Source organism: Rutidosis leptorrhynchoides, chromosome 7 (assembly GCF_046630445.1).
Source record: "Rutidosis leptorrhynchoides isolate AG116_Rl617_1_P2 chromosome 7, CSIRO_AGI_Rlap_v1, whole genome shotgun sequence".
Taxonomy (NCBI): Eukaryota; Viridiplantae; Streptophyta; class Magnoliopsida; order Asterales; family Asteraceae; genus Rutidosis; species Rutidosis leptorrhynchoides.
The window spans coordinates 54,386,452-54,399,561 of record NC_092339.1 but is presented as its reverse complement, the minus strand read 5'-3'; the positions used below and the strand labels follow the sequence as shown (position 1 = coordinate 54,399,561).

At 33.6% G+C, this 13,110-nt stretch overlaps 1 protein-coding gene across 2 annotated transcripts; it reads left to right on the top strand.

Annotated features, from left to right (window-relative positions):
- Nucleotides 1–3,399: 3,399 nt before the first annotated feature.
- LOC139857214 (serine/threonine-protein kinase TIO-like) lies at nt 3,400–12,308 on the top strand. 2 transcript variants are annotated; one of them, XR_011762392.1, is made up of 11 exons: nt 3,400–4,521; nt 4,639–4,736; nt 5,094–5,271; nt 6,996–7,094; nt 7,175–7,705; nt 7,931–8,917; nt 10,361–10,594; nt 11,070–11,213; nt 11,318–11,386; nt 11,566–11,687; nt 11,826–11,964. XR_011762392.1 is itself a non-coding variant. In XM_071845954.1 (11 exons), the coding sequence occupies exons 1-11, from the start codon at nt 3,589–3,591 to the stop codon at nt 12,063–12,065; spliced, it is 3,705 nt and encodes a 1,234-aa protein (XP_071702055.1). In that variant the 5' UTR covers nt 3,414–3,588; the 3' UTR covers nt 12,066–12,308. The 2 variants fall into 2 exon arrangements, 1 of the variants encoding a protein (XP_071702055.1); XM_071845954.1 differs by having other exon boundaries at nt 3,414–4,521; nt 11,496–11,687; nt 11,826–12,308.
- The last annotated feature ends 802 nt before the right edge of the window (nt 12,309–13,110 follow it).

The following is a 13,110-nucleotide window of genomic DNA, read 5'->3' as shown; positions in this document are numbered from 1 at the left end:
AATATAACTATTTTTGTGAATATACTTATATTGTTTTATGTATTTAAGCCCTTTAAAAGTGATTAAATACGTATTTATATGATACTTGTATAAGCATTATAGGTTATAGGTATATATGTCAAAGAACGTTACGTATAGTTACCGTTTTGAAAACTTAAGTTAGTAGTCTCAAAGTATACTTATAACTCATTGTTATTAATACACAATGAGATGTTAAACCATCCTTAAATCAAGTTAAATATGTATAAATACATATATGTACAAAATCGTATAATTATCGTATGTTATATAGTTCGTGATATCATCGGTCAAATTGGACGGTCAAACGTTGTGTAAAACTCTTTTCAAAAACACAAGACTCAACAATTTGGATTTCTTATCATGTTAGTAATGTTTAATTTATGTAAATATTAATCTCATATGTATAAAACGATCTGAAAAATCCGGGTCGTTACAGAATTCTAGCCCATGTTTTTTTAAGAAATGTATTTTGAGGGTATTTGGGTAAATAAATAATGATGATAGGTGTTTATGAGGTCATAATTTTTAGATGTTTAATCTAATGGTCAAGATTTGAAGGATTTATTTTAATGGAAGGTTATGATTAGAAGTTGGTAATATAGATGATCTATTTTTGTGTTTGTTATTATAATATACATAGATTATTATTACTATTATGAATATGATTATTATTATTATTTTTATTATAAAAATAACACAAACTATTATTAATATCATTAATATTAGTATTGGTATCAATTTATAACTATTAGTATTACCAATATTATAATTATTAAAAGTATTATGATTATTATTATTATATTATAACAAATAAAGATTTTGTACATAAAATATATTTATATTACCTATAATTATATAATAAACATATTAACATATATATATATATATATATATATATATATATATATATATATATATATATATATATATATATATATATAGAGACAAAATCTGGTACAAATTCTATATAAACTACAACAACAAATATATATAAATATTATATAATTAATAAATGAAATTATGTGATTTCCATTATATGTTTTAATAAGATATACAATTGATATAGGTTCGTGAATCCATGGCCAACCCTGCATTATTCAGTTCCGTCGTATGCATATTTTTACTACAAAATATCGTATTGTGAGTTTCATTACTCCCTTTTTAAATGCTTTTGCAATATATATTTTTGGGACTGAGAATACATGCGCTTTTATAAATGTTTGACGAAATAGACACAAGTGCTCGAAAATTACATTCTATGGTTGGATTATCGAAATCGAATATGCCCCTTTTTAGCTTGGTAGCCTCAGAATTAGGGAACAGACACCCTAATTAACGCGAATCCTAAAGGTAGATATACGGGCACTAACACCCCCCATACTGGAAAATGGTATGCTTTAGTACTTCGAGTTTATATTATACAGACGAGTTTCTGTTGGGGATATTCTATATGCATCCTGTTAGTTCGGTTATCAAGCGTTCACCATATGAATGATTTTTATGCAGATGCATGATATTTATGAAAAATGGAAATGAAAATCTTGTGGTCTATTAAAATAATGGAAATGAATGTTTATGATAAACTAATGAACTCACCAACCTTTTGGTTGACACTTGTAAGCATGTTTATTCTCAGGTATTAAAGAAATCTTCCGCTGTGCATTTGCTCATTTTAAAGATATTACTTAGAGTCATTCATGGCATATTTCAAAAGACGTTGCATTCAAGTCGTTGAGTTCAATAAAGATTATTATTAAGTAAATGACAGATTAGGTCATTTATAGTTTGGATATTATGAAATGGTATGCATGTCTGTTAACTTTCGATGAAATGAAAGTTTGTCTTTTAAAAATGAATGCAATGTTTGTAAAATGTATCATATATAGGTCAAATACCTCGCAATGTAATCATATGTTATTGTATTCGTCCTTATGGATTAGGACGGGTTGTCTCATTGTTGGGGCACAATATTGATAATCTCTCGCAGAACCAGGCTAATGTTCATGACCATCAAGAACATAACTATGAGGACATGACGTTGTCAGAGAGAGTCTTGTATGAAGCGTATTGTCGCCTACACAAATGGCAGACGAGTTCAAAGACATCGCCGTCTACTCAGAGCCAGTAGACTAAGTATGTTTTCATAAGCGAAAGTTCAAAGGGTAACACCTACTTATCGTATGAAAGATTCAACCGCTGAAACTTAATCAGAATATTGTTGTTTCTAAGATCGATCTCCATTCATGTGGGGGATTGTTGGAAAATTTGGTTAAAAACAAGAGTGTGTGTGTATGTGTGTGTGTTTCACTAACTTTGGACACTAATTAGTATATGATAAATTTATATATATTGATAATTATTTAGTGAGTTTTGTAGTCCTTGACGAGGGCTTCACAACAACCTAAAATGTTTTCAAACCGAATTAAAGGTGAATGAGATATCGAGTCTCAAAGTTGCTAGTTTGGTGCAAAATTAACTTGAAGAATAAGTAAAGCGGAAGTTGTCCCACATCGAAAGTGACAACAAACTTAAGGCCTTACTCTCCACTATAAATAAAGTCTTTAGGCTTTCTTGAAAGATACACCAAAACTAAAAGCACCATCACTATTAGTTTTTCCTCTCAGCTGCAACAAGGTCTCTCCGTTTTGGTTACCTTTCAGGCAACGGTTCAAGCTCGGCAGTACTTTGCTTCGGACCAGTGTACCCTGGGAACAGATGAAGAATCTGTTTAAAGGAATTGTTTCAATCACAAACCCGATTCAACCTTCAATTCGGTTATATCATTTTAATTTTCATTTCTTATTTTGATTATTTATATCATGATCTGATTATTTTAATTGAGTAATATGTTATGGACGTTTCAGTTTCGTATACATTTTACCTACACTATTCTTTTTTTTTAACGGCAAATTTGAATCAGTGTATCATTTATTTCAACGAAACTCATCATTTGCACATACACGCGTTCGGGGAAAACCCGAATCACATTACAGAAAGCCGATCCTTTTATACATAGCTTCAGTCATCAGTATCAACATATATCTGCATAGCTAATATACTACTAAGTAACAATGTTAAGAATTAAACAATAAGGTTGATCTTTTCAACAAAACACATGATTTTGAAGTAGGTATAGTTTAAATCATAAGATGACTCATCATTGGAATTAAATAATTTCCACCATCTGTACATTAATAATTAATAAAGTAAGAATAAAATCGTCGTCTTCTTTTGAAAATAACGAATAAAGAGGGTCCACTATCGCCTATAATATTTCATTGTTTATGAAAGTTCAGATCGACCAGATTTAAACATTCCCCAGTCCATTTTATCGGCACTCAAGGTTTCACTGTTGAGAAGTAGGTAGCTTAATTATTAAGGATTAAACAATTATTACCATTTCCATTACTAGAAAAGTAAAGTCACTTATTATCATTAGTCATCATTCATCCATCCATCAAATAGTGCTGTCTTATCTTTCTTTTGATTCATATGTAGTTATGCTAATCTTTTTCAACAAATTTTTTTTAATTTCTTCCTTCACCATTAATCTTTTGATCATTACCCATGGCCATGCCGTTTAAAGACTTGGAGCATCTCAGTATTCCATTTGAGCATATAAAAGAAGCCACCGAAAACTTCACAACTATCATCGGAGAGGGCGGGTATGGCCCTGTTTATAAGGGACGACTCTCACTCTCCGGTGAAAGGGAACCAACCACTGTTGCTATAAAGCGACTCGATGCTAGAATTTCTGGTCAGGGCCTTAAGGAATTCTCAACAGAGATTCAATTGCTAACTCGTTATAAACATCCAAACCTCATATCCCTTCTCGGTTTTTGCAACCAAGGACCTGAAAAAGTTCTTATCTACGAGTACGCACATCGCGGTAGCCTAGACAAGTATCTACGTACGTCTCCTGATTCAACGTGTCAGCTGACATGGATGCAGCGACTAAATATATGCGTTGATGCAGCACGTGGTTTAGATCATTTACACAACCACGTTGCAGAACATGAGCGAGTTATACATAGAGACATTAAAAGTGCCAATGTTCTCTTGGATAGTAACTGGAGGGCAATGATCACGGATTTTGGTCTTTCTAGAATAGGTTGTGCCAACGAAAATGATATGTGTATCTTCACCAATGTGGTTGGAACAGGTGGATATGTTGATCCTGCTTACCAACGTTCTGGGATATTAACCAAAGAGTCGGACGTTTATTCGTTCGGTGTCGTACTGTTTGAAGTCCTATGTGGCCGGTCATGCTTCTATAAGGATAGAGTGAGTAAACAAAGATTATTACCTCAACTGGCCCAGACCTTCTATAGAGAGGACACATTAAATCGGATAATTGATCCTACCTTGAGTGAGTACATGAACACCAACTCCATGAAAAAGTTTTCACGTATTGCATATCAGTGTCTGCTGGAAGATCGACAAGGACGCCCATCGATGGATGTGGTATTACTAGAACTTGAGAAAGCCTTAAAATTGCAGGTAACTATATACACATCTCAAAGTTTCCTTCATTGTGTCCATTTAAAGAAAAGTAATTGTTTTATTAAATAAATTATACTACATAAATGACAATTAATGATTGGTTATACTTTGCAGTTACTATATGATGGCGATGAGGGTAGCAATCATGAGATCCAATCAGAAGTGACTTTATCTCGAGGAAATTGGACACCGATTTGTTTGCCTGAGTCTTGGTTATCTCTTTACCCTTATATGTGACACTCATAACAAGAATATATTATATATTATAGTGTAATAACATCTGCATAATTAAGATTAAATGCTTAATAATTTACTTACTGCTTTAGCTTCTAATTATACTGAGTATTTAATTTGTTACCACCTTGGTAAATATTTGGGTAGAATTCTTCATGCATAGGACTTTATTCAACTACATCAGTGACATCTTTGTAAATTTCAAAAGTTCATGAATATTTAAGTGTTTGAGATTAGACACATTTAAACATCCACTTATCATATCTAATGTATAGATAATCAACAGGTTCCCAAAATGTCTGTGTTGATAATGAGTTAATGACTTATGACCACAGGGATGAAGATGTTCCCGAGTCGAACCAGGCCGAGCTGAAAGTTCTTTCAAATTTAGTTGCTACGGGTGCACTGCTTCATTCTACGGGAGCGCAAGATAATATTATTTGGGATAACATGCGCTTGTCTGTCAACATTCTTCTCAGGAAAAAGTCAGATTACAATGACTTGCTCATTCAGGTATATGCTACTGAAATGAGTCTTCCGTGATTAGTTGAGAAAATTGCATTAGTAACTTAAATGACTCCAAACCTTCTTTACCACATACCCACTGCAAAATATTCTTTTAGTTGCATACAATTAATTCTAGAGATGGGTGGCCTGGCTAGGGTTCATAATTGTTTAATTATCTGCTAAATACTCCAAAAATTGGGTCTATTGGGTCAACAATTTGAGTCCATTGGCTCTCGAGAAAACAAAGGGAATGGGTCCAATATGGACCCAACTGTAATCCATTAATATATTAGAAGGTCCATCTAAACCTGTTGAAACCCATTTTCAAACCATTTCAATTTCAATTTCAATTTCAATATGAAAAATAAAAAAACTTAAAACATGATAAAAAAACTTAGAAAATTACATAAATAAAAAACTTTAAAAAATTAATAAAAACAAAAAATTTGTATAAATTAAAAGATTATTAATTTTTTTAAGTAATAAGAAAGTTAAAAAATATAAAATATACAAAATAAATAAAATAATTTAAAAATAATAATAAATAATAATAAAATAATAAAATGGCGATTGTGACGCTCAATAAATCCGTTTTGCTCCCTCGTGTTAGGACAAGAATGACGATAGATGATGCCTAAGAGACAAGAAAAATGAAGTTAAATTGCGAAATTCACCACCCCAGTTGGTTTGAACATTTTTTATTTTAGTAGTGATGATCTACACATAACATGAAATATCGATATCCATCGAAAGACAAAACTGGTGCAGGACCCCAAACATCACAATAAATCAAATCTAAAATTTTATTACTGCGAAATGTAATCTTATTATTTTGAAATCTAAAATCTAAAATATAGTTGATACACATAATTTTGATGATTTTCCAAGAACTGCACAAAGTTGATAAAGATCTATTTGTAACTGGAAGACAAAATTTAAAAAGCATAAACTGTAAAAGACGTTGATGTGGATGCCCAAGCCGCCTATGCCAAATTGTAGAAGATGTATGAGCAACTGAAAAAGCAACTTTATTGAGTGACAAGGGATTGTGCCGTCCACATGGGATAATTGGGATTATCCTTTGGAGCTACATTAGGTTCTGTTGATTTTGTCTCATGAGCAATGTGGGACTTTGGTTTGCACCCCAACAAATATCCCCTCAAACCTAAGTCCCTTTTAGGCCTCCCCTTGAACGATAGTTGGGTCCACTCATTGTTTCAAGTGACAGAGGGGTGCGCCACGCCAACCTAGCTCTGATACCATATAATTCCAGGAAATTGTATTGTATATTGTATATCTCAAACAATGTATTACATTGAATATATAGGCTAATACAACTTGGATCCTAAGTCAAATCTAAACCCTATGGGCTTATATGTCTATTAATGGTGACGGTGTCCGTGTCCTTAACCCCGTAACCGTAATCGCTACCATTAGCGTAATTGTAACCGTTACCATTACCGTAACTGTAACAGTTACCGTTACCGTCATGGGCATCCATATATCTAATTAACTTTCCTTGATCAGTTATACTTTATAACAAAACAACATGGCATAATAAAGGTTTCAAATTTGAACAATTGAAATAGGGGTAGCTAGAATTGGAAATTGGTTTCATTTAAGGTGTTACTTAGTTACAGGTTAAGGCGCTTGTCACTAATGTCTAGTTTTACACCTAATTTCTTTCTTTACCTAGTTCTTGCGCTTGTCACTAATGTCTAGTTTTACAGAGTTTCTCAGATTTAAAGAAGTCACTCGATAACGTTGGAAGTCGGTTTGGAGATTCATATATCAGGCATTGGGTTGCTATAGTGGAGCTCTATAAAGAGGTTATACTCTCAACCAAAGATTTAATATAATAAATGTGTAATTTTTTTAGCTATTACATCTCAAACTTATGTTTGTGTAGGTTACTCGTTGCGCTGAAGATGCATCTGGAAGACTTCTATGTGAATCGGTTGCCTGCATTAGACTTATTATAACTAGTGTTGCACAAGGTCTGAAATCTTCCATGGCCACCAAACATGCTGAGGTGGTGACAAACACTCTTAGAGAGATATTGGATAATGCTAAAGATTTAGGTGTGATGGATGATTTGATTTCTTGCTTAGTGACTTGTGGTACAAGTCTCATGTCTGGATCCTTAAATTTATTACATGTTGCTTGTGAAGTATGTGAGGCTATTTGGTCGCTAATAGATGCTTTTGAGATTCAATGTACAACAGAAAATGCACCTGTGTTTCCATTAACCTCAATCCATTCACACTCTTTGGATCGGATTAACATTAAAGGAGATGAATGTGAATCATTCATCGGTAAAGATTATGAAGAAGTAGTTGAAACGGTGACGCAAGCGTTCCTCAGGTCCGAAGCTATAAGGGTTGCTATCTTCTATTGTCTTCGACAGCGCTTGGTTGCCTCATGGTCTTCTATAATTCAAGTAATAATTTTGGTTTATATGTAATGTTAGGAATTAAGGGTTAGATAATTGCTCAATATGGTATGTGTCAAAATGGGTCAAGGATAACCTGGAACACCTTTGTTTTTGTTTGAAGAATGTATCTAACGTGTCAAATATGAGTTAATGGGTCAAAATCACCAATTACAATTTGATCAAGTAACTGATCATTGATTAACTCAGAAGTGGTATATTTTCTTGTTTCAGATAATCTTAAGGTGTTGCTACCATAATGATTCGGTTGCTAGAGTTTTATGTGGTCTCTATAGTTCCTCATCAGTGGTTGGTGGAAGTGGTGATAATACAATCATCTCCGAGGTTTTCTCAATAATATCTATGTGTACTTCATTCGATACAAACAACCTGAAACTTAAAGTATATGATCCAAGTGACGTGGTACTCCAGTCTTGCCTTTTGGTTGCTTCAGTTGCACAATCCATAGATGATCGTTCTAAAGGATATACTGCAGTTATTATGCTTACATCGTCCCCTGAAACACAGCAGTCACGCCTCTCTGACCTGGCCCACCATTATTCTTTCTGCAATGGAATACAGAATCTTCGACCCCATTCTATGTCCGCCATGCTGGCTCTTGCATACATTTGCTCCCTTGAAAATAATGAGCCCATTGCAACATCAGTTCGTGAAATAGCCCTTCCTTTGATCCCACCGAGTGCCACACTTTGTGATTATCTCAAGATGTCAATAACAGACCCTCAAGGAGATACAACTGGTAAAAGTATGCAATCATACTGGCATGGGCTCAGGGATGGGTGCATGCTTTTGTTGTGTATCAGATTGATTTGGGGTGGTCCTTTAGCTATTCAGGACATGGGGGGCTGTGATATCTCCAAATGTCTTATTGATCTGTTATGTAACAAGCATCCACATGAAATCGAACTATCACCTCTTGCGGTTCGGTGGGCAGCCGTTTCATTAAAGCAGTGTTTTAAAGGTGACAAATCAATTTTTCGCAAGGTGTTGCTTACAAGTGAACATGTAAAAAATTTGTGTGATTTAATATCTGATATCCATCTTAAGCTTTTACGGTGTTGGGGTGGACCTGGTGGAGGGAAAAACGGAGTAACAAAAACAGTTGCTTTGGTAGTTTATCTTTTGGGGTTTCCATTTGTGACTTCAAAGGAGAGTGATGTACTTCGAGACGTGGTGAAGTATATTCAAATTATTTTGGAGGTATATATTATATATATTGTTATTTCAAATCCTAGTCTAGGTGTGTCGTTGGATGTTTCTTGTTTCGCAAGTCTTGTTTTTATGTTTTTAGGTTCTAACTTGCTTTGTGGTTGTTCGTGAGGCCTCAAGGCGGGCTATAGATATAGGGAAATAATCCAGGAGAAGCGGATTTCTGGGGGAAGAGGGAAGTGAAACATTCTTTATAAATAATGTTATTAGGGAAATTGACAAATATAAACTAATTTTCAAAGTGTTCAAACAATATACAATTTTTTCAAAAAAATTGGCAATATACACCATTGGATCAAACATCATTTTGGTAGACCACAACTATAGGGTGGTCGACGCTTTTTTGCCCGTAGTCGACCAAACATCACCAACTCCTTCTTGATAGCTTAATTGTTAATTGTTGATGTTTGATAGACTATGTAGTCGACTATCATATTGAAGTGGTCGACCAAATCCTTCTTGATGTTTGGTCGACTATAGGCAAAAAAAGCTATAGTCGATCACCCTATAGTTGTGGTGTACCAAAATGATGTTCGATCCAATGGTGTATATTGCCAATTTTTTTTTAAAAAAGTGTATATTGTTTGAACATTTTGAAAAATGGTGTATTTTTGTCAATTTCCCATGATATTATTTCACCATTCATTTGTATATTTAACGGTGTATTTATATACAATTTCATGATATACGTGAAAGAAAAATAATTTTTACGAACAAAAATGTTTTTTTAATCAAAATCTATTATAAGAATAACATTACTCATGATGAATTTTCTCGAAAAATAAATTCTAAGTAGTTAATGATACATATATTTTTTCCCCATAAAACATTATATTTGTTTTTTTTTTTTTTTTTTGGACAACGGTTAGTTAGTTGGGGATCATCCAGGGGACTTAACCACCCGCGCGATCATCTCCCGCAGTTGCTATACCCGCCCCCTAACTGCGTGCCCAGGAGGAAATCCACATCAACTCCATACGGGGCATGGACGGTAAAACCGCTGGACCACATCACAACTTCCCATAAAACATTATGTAATGAATGTTATTGATTTTGTAGAAAACATTAACATTTTTATTGTAAAAGGATATTATTCTCTATGAATGTTGATATTTTTTCACAGAAATTTAGTATTTCCAATGAATTTTCACAGATTTTTGCTTAGAGAATACAGTAACATTATATGCATATAATCTTTTACTTCCCCACGCACACGCGCGCATATATATATATATATATATATATATATATATATATATATATATATATATATATTCAGTTTATCATACTTTTTAGGGTCTGGTACTAGGAAGTTGTAACAAATTATGTTATCAAAAACGCCCCACATGCAAAGAAAATTTGCAGGTGTTGGTGCAAGTTTTAATTTCTCTTTTGCACAATTTTGCGTATTAATGAATGCTTCTAAATCTTCAGGTAGGACTTCCTGGGCAAATAATCAATTGTTTGGAACATTTGGAGTCAAAGAATACTGAAGACGTTCTTCTCCTTCTATCCAAAATGGTGGACCATCGGTCTTTGGCTGTTGAACTTGTTGGGAAAGGTCTCTTAAATCCAAATTTAATGAAAAGATTACTTGATGATTCATCACCAACTCAAGTCAAGATAAAAGTTCTGGAAATAGTTTCTGAGGTAGCCGAAATGGATGAGGTCAGTACGTACTTGATATATACAAGTCCCAATCTTTAATTTTATGTACTTCATATTAGTTGCTAGGTATGATAAGAGAAAATTTTAAATAAAACAGTTTAGTCAATTCAAAATTTCCTCTGTGTTCCAGAAACTCACGGTTTGGTATCCACATTCTTTCACCCTCTTGTTGAATGTACATAACCCCTAAATACGATTTCAAAGTTCAAACCAAGGAATTGAATCACTGCTCAAAGGTCTTATTCGAGTAAATTTTTTTTTTATAAATGACATTCCATATAGTGCAATTCCTAGTAGTCTAGTAGCGTATATATTGTAGAAACATAAATAGGCATATCCATGTTAACTTGTTAAGTTTATTTTGCTTTTAATATCACCATTATCATGACTTTCAAAAAAAAAAAAAAAAAAAAAAAAAATCACCATTATCATTATTATTATTATTATGTGTTAATAAATGAACATGTGGATGCAGGAGTTTTATAAGTATATAGATGGAGCAGATATTTTACACCACTTGAAAGCCTTCCTAACTCATGAAGATCCAATTCTACGTTCCTGGACGTTGCAGGTTATAGGAGATATCTGCTACCATAGCTCCTACTTTTATAGCTTGTTGGTAAGTATTGCGAGATGATTCCATATTCTGCAACATTGATCAGACGTGTGTGTGTTTCGCTCTATCTATTTCCTGATTACTTGATGCTCTGCTTTTTATTATAGGCAAAACACAACGTCATTGGTCTGTTGGGCAGTCGGTTAATGGATGAGGACACTAATGTTCTGTATGCTGTAAGATGTCTTTGTGTTTTCAACTAGTTATACTGCAACAATATATTTTATTTACATTTATATTTATATATAACGGATGAGTGCTTATGTCTCATTATTTATTTAACAGATTTTGTTCACAGCATTCCATAGTGATTTATTTCACGAAGAACTAAGGATATGTATACCCCAACTTGCAGAAATGCTTCTTTCAGAAGATACAACAGACATAGAAAAGGAAAATATTTCTAGTTGTCTTCTCGTTCTTTCTGGCCACTCCGACAAACTTATTAAAGATATGATCTCTAAAGGAGCAGTGAATGTAATACCTATATACCATCTTTCATTTATTTATAAATAAATGTATCTGATACAAACACTTCATGTAGTACCACTTTTGACATTCAAACTTTATAAACTATATGTGATGTATATATCTTTTTCTACATGGTTCTTGCAGGCTTTGTTAAAGGTGGTGGCAGATTACTCAGTTGTTGCACTGGAGCCAAGCAGGACATATGCTATTAATGAGTCACCGCTACGTACAAGTCTTATGGCATTAGCTTTAATGCATAATCATCAACCTTGTAGAAAGATCATCCGCTCATCAGACGTGTACCAGGTTATTAAAAAACTACGCCACTTACCAGAGGACGACATAGCCAACGTGGCTATTGGCATTGTAAGCACGTCCGAGTAATATTTTTATTAGTAACATTATGAAATGCATTGAAACCGTACGTTTGGTTTTCAAGAAGCTCTTTAGCATTACTAACTCCTATAGTCAATATACATATTCATCCTCTCAAATTATGTATCAGAAATTAATCAATTTAGGTGGGGAAATAGAAGGAAAAAACTTGGAATGAAGGTTAGCGTGATTCTTATATTTAAGCTGACATCGTAATTTGGAATGTTAAACGCAATGAAACAGTGAGGTGTTTGTTTACGATGGTGATGGTGATGGTGAAGATAAAAGGATGATGCAGTATGTTTATATGTATATAATATATAATAACATGGATGCTAGACTAATAAGATACATAATCAAAATCAAACCACAACAAATTGTCAAGATTGATTTAGATTAAAGGTTTTACAAGGTTGGGAAATTTGGTATATTGGGGAAAATGAGAAAGGAAGACTAGAGTTCTAAGTGTTGAATGTCTAATCTTAATTTGAGGTGGAAAATGCATATTTATAGTCTATGTATTTTGTACATATTAGTGGATAAATTGGGCAAAATGATAATTTCACATATAGGGGTATAAATGTAAATGACAATAATTCGTATCAACTAACTTCGGATTTAAAAATTCTTTTTAACCATATGGTACTCTTCTATTTCTAAATAAAAATGAACAAGCAGCATTAAACTTTGTAAATATGAGCCATTTGGACCCAAGACTTGACAATTAATTTTATCTATACCTACATGACTACATCTACTAAAAGTTCCACTTCTTAGACCCTCATTAACGGTTCCGTGCTCCACCAAATGCTTGGCCAACATGCTCGTAACACGCCATAACCATCGTGTGCTCCTTCGTGTGCTCAGAGCGTGCATCAACCTAGCACGGGAAAGAAAGTTGTGTGCTGCAATTTTCCTTGCTTCCTATTGGTTAGTATTTATTTATTTATTATTTTTATCCAATATTTCACCCGACTTCCAATCAAAGTTCAACACATCACCCAACACGTCACTCAGCACGCCACCCATTACACAGCAGTCTGGAAGCACGCTC

Coding starts and splice junctions, on each gene's coding strand:
- LOC139857214 (XM_071845954.1), top strand. CDS start 3,589: ATGGCCATGCCGTTTAAAGACTTGGAGCATCTCAGTATTCCATTTGAG. Junction 7,706..7,930: donor CATGGTCTTCTATAATTCAA/GTAATAATTTTG, acceptor TTCTTGTTTCAG/ATAATCTTAAGGTGTTGCTA. Junction 11,214..11,317: donor CCTACTTTTATAGCTTGTTG/GTAAGTATTGCG, acceptor TTTTTATTATAG/GCAAAACACAACGTCATTGG.